The sequence below is a fragment of the Chelonoidis abingdonii genome, chromosome 11 (genome assembly GCF_003597395.2).
Source record: "Chelonoidis abingdonii isolate Lonesome George chromosome 11, CheloAbing_2.0, whole genome shotgun sequence".
NCBI lineage: Eukaryota > Metazoa > Chordata > Testudines > Testudinidae > Chelonoidis > Chelonoidis abingdonii.
This window is the reverse complement of record NC_133779.1, coordinates 21,972,865-21,975,939: the sequence shown is the minus strand read 5'-3', so window position 1 is coordinate 21,975,939 and position 3,075 is coordinate 21,972,865. Positions and strand designations below refer to the sequence as shown.

Genomic DNA, 3,075 nt, shown 5'->3' with positions numbered 1-3,075 from the left:
CGAATAGAGGGGAATGATCACGTCCCTCGATCTGCTGGCAACGCCCCTACTTATACAGTCCAAAATGCCGTTAGCCTTCTTGGCAACAAGGACACACTGCTGACTCATATCCAGCTTCTCGTCCACTGTAACCCCTAGGTCCTTTTCTGCAGAACTGCTTCCTAGCTATTCGGTCCCTAGTCTGTACCAGTGCCTGGGATTCTTCCGTCCTAAGTGCAGGACTCTGCACTTGTCCTTGTTGAACCTCATCAGGTTTCTTTTGGCCCAGTCCTCTAATAAATCCATGAATAAACTTAAGTTGGAAGGTTTCTAACAATCTGAGTGGGTGTACTGGAATAACTCCTAATAGAAGTAACAAGGAGAGCAGGGGGAACCTAACGAGACTTCAGATGGATCTTGATAAATTGATGACCATGCTGCCATCGCCTGGACTGGATGACCCAAGAGACCTTTCCAGTCCTAGATAAATATTGGGATTTCTCAAACAAACTTCTGAGGTTTCAACTAGCTCTCCTAGATCTGGCTGGAGTGCCTGGTGGGTGAATTTTGGCAGCCTAAGTTATCATGTCTGAGGTCACAGTGGCTCCTTTGGGCATTCGGCTGAGAATCTGCTACTGGCTGCACTGGCTAGCAGATATTCTGGGCCTTGCTGGGCTGCCTCTATGAGGAGACAGGGGTGACATGAGTCAGGTGTACCCCTGTTTATAACCATCTACAAAGTTTTGCTTCCCTGAACGCAGAAAGAGCAACCAGTGCTCTGGCTTTCAGGCCTGGAGTGTCCAAAAGGCAGTGTGGGCTAGTGAATACAGCACTGAACGGGGACATGTGAAAGGTCACCCAGATCTTCCAAGTCCCTTTACGTGCCTCCATTTCCCCATCTGCAAAATGGAGATGATATTGACCTTCTTTAAAGCACCTGGAGATCTACAGATGAAAAGAGCTAGGTATTAAATTCCTTCTCCTGGCTTCCTCTGATTACAGGCTGCGGCAATCGCCAAGGCAATCTCCAAGCAGCAGACTACCTTGGGCAGTCATCTCCCCCATGTTCTATTGCTCTCTCACACCTTAAAGGGGCTTAATTGCTCCTTCTAAGCCTTGGGCCCTAATAAGGGTCTGTGGATCCAAGACTCCACTGTGTCTGTTTCTATCCCCCTTTTTCCTCTTGCAGGTGGTGAAGATCCGCCTGAGATGATGCTGGCATTGATTTTGCTGGTGGCAGCAGCTGTCGTTCTGGCTCTCTCATCTTCATGGTCAAAAGACATGCCCACTCGGCCCCGCAACCGGGGGTGTGATTTCCGTCTTTCTGTGCAGTAAAGAGTGAGGAGAAACTAGCTACGATGTCTAGTTTCAATAGATTGTTTTGGGGGGTTCACTTTGGAATGGGTTGGGAACTGGTATGGAAGGTCTATGGGAAATTCACACCCTGAACAGGGACAAGAAACAGATTTGGACAAAAAACTGAATCCCCCTCTCCCCTCAAAAAAATCCAACAAACCCATGGTGGGAGGGGACTGGATTGTGGGCAGATCAGAGTCCTGCCAGCAAGGTGGAGATGGGTATCCAGCTATAGGGAAGAGGCTGGGATGAAGGTCCCTTCGTCAGCCTCTGTAAAGGATTCTACCATGGAAGGAGTTGACCGCTCTAAAATGGTTTGACTGGTAGATCACAATGGCCATAGTGGGTCAGACCAATGGTCCGCCTAGCCTAGTGTCCTCTCTTCCAACGGGGGCCGGTGCCAGGTGCTTCCAAGGGAAGGAACCAAACAGAGGCTGGGTCATTGGAAAGTTGCCATTATCCAATCCCAGAGGTTTGGGGCCACCTGGAGCATGGGGTTGTCCCCCCAACCATCTTGGCTAACATGATAGACCTATCCTCCAGGAACGTATCTAATTCTTTTTCTAACCCTGTTATCCTTTTGGCCTTCACAACACCCTTTGGTTTGGTTTTAAAGCTGCTGCTTATTAGCTTGAGCAGGTGTCCCCCCGGTCCTTGGGTTATGTGAAAGGGGAAATAAATATACCGTCTCCACACCACGCATGATTTGATAGACCTCTATCATCTCCTTCCCAGCAGTCCTCTTTTCCAAGCTAAACAGTCCTGTCTTTTTAATCTCTCCTCGTACAGAAGCTGTTCCATACTCCAGCCAGCACTGTCCCAGTATCGATCCTTGAGGGACCCTGCGGTTTACTGTTCTCCATTCTGAAAACTAACCGGTTATTCCTACTCATTGTTCCCTATCTTTTATCCAGTTTTTGATCCAGGAGACGACCTTCCCTCTTATACCATGACTGCTTGCTTTGCTTAAGAGCCTTTAGTGAGGGACCTTGTCAAAGGCTTTTGGAAAGTCCAAGTATGCTAGATGCACTGTTCACGTGTTCGCTGACCCCCTGAAAGAATTCTAATAGATCAGTGAGGCGTGATATCCGTTTCCAGCAGCTGCGTTGCCTCTTTCTCCAACAAATCCCGTCCAGCGCCGTGGAAGGCCGAGTCCTCGCAGCAGTAGGTGGGCAAGCGGAGGCAGGGCAGCCCTTGTCCCCAAGCCTGGCTGCAGCTTGGCCATTGGGTTTTGTACAGGGTGTGGGGCGGTCCCAGAAGGGTGTCATCGGGTCACCCCTCTCAGCCGCCGCACGTGACACCATGTGCTGCTGTTACGCTGTTAGAGGACGCCTCGAGGCACTGGGGTGGGGGGCTGCCTTGCCAGAAAAATGTTCAGGGCTCTGCCAGCCCCCCATGACAGGAGGTGGCCTTGTGCCCCAACCCATTGTGTCAGGTGCCCTCCTGTCCCACAATGCCCCGGGGCCCATGGGGCGGCCTCCTGTCCCACAATGCACTGGGGCGATCATCTGTGTCCCACAATGCCCCGGGGCCCATGGGGCGGCCTCCTGTCCCACAATGCACTGGGGCCCATGGGGTGGCCTCCTCTCCCACAATGCCCTGGGGCACATAGGGCGACTGCCTGTGTCCCATGATGCACTGGGGCAACCATCTGTGTCCCACAATGCTGTGGGGTGGCCTCCTGTCCCACAATGCCCTGGGGCACATAGGGAGCCTGCCTGTGTACCACAATGCACTGGG

General features: G+C 51.8%; 1 protein-coding gene across 1 annotated transcript in view; it reads left to right on the top strand.

The window, feature by feature from the left end:
• The first annotated feature begins 681 nt into the window (after positions 1-681).
• SENP3 (SUMO specific peptidase 3) overlaps positions 682-3,075 on the top strand; it is a 19,041-nt gene continuing 16,647 nt past the window's right edge. Inside the window, 2 exon segments of the mRNA XM_075071333.1 lie at positions 682-685; positions 1,169-1,310. Coding sequence (XP_074927434.1) covers positions 682-685; positions 1,169-1,310 — 146 coding nt within the window.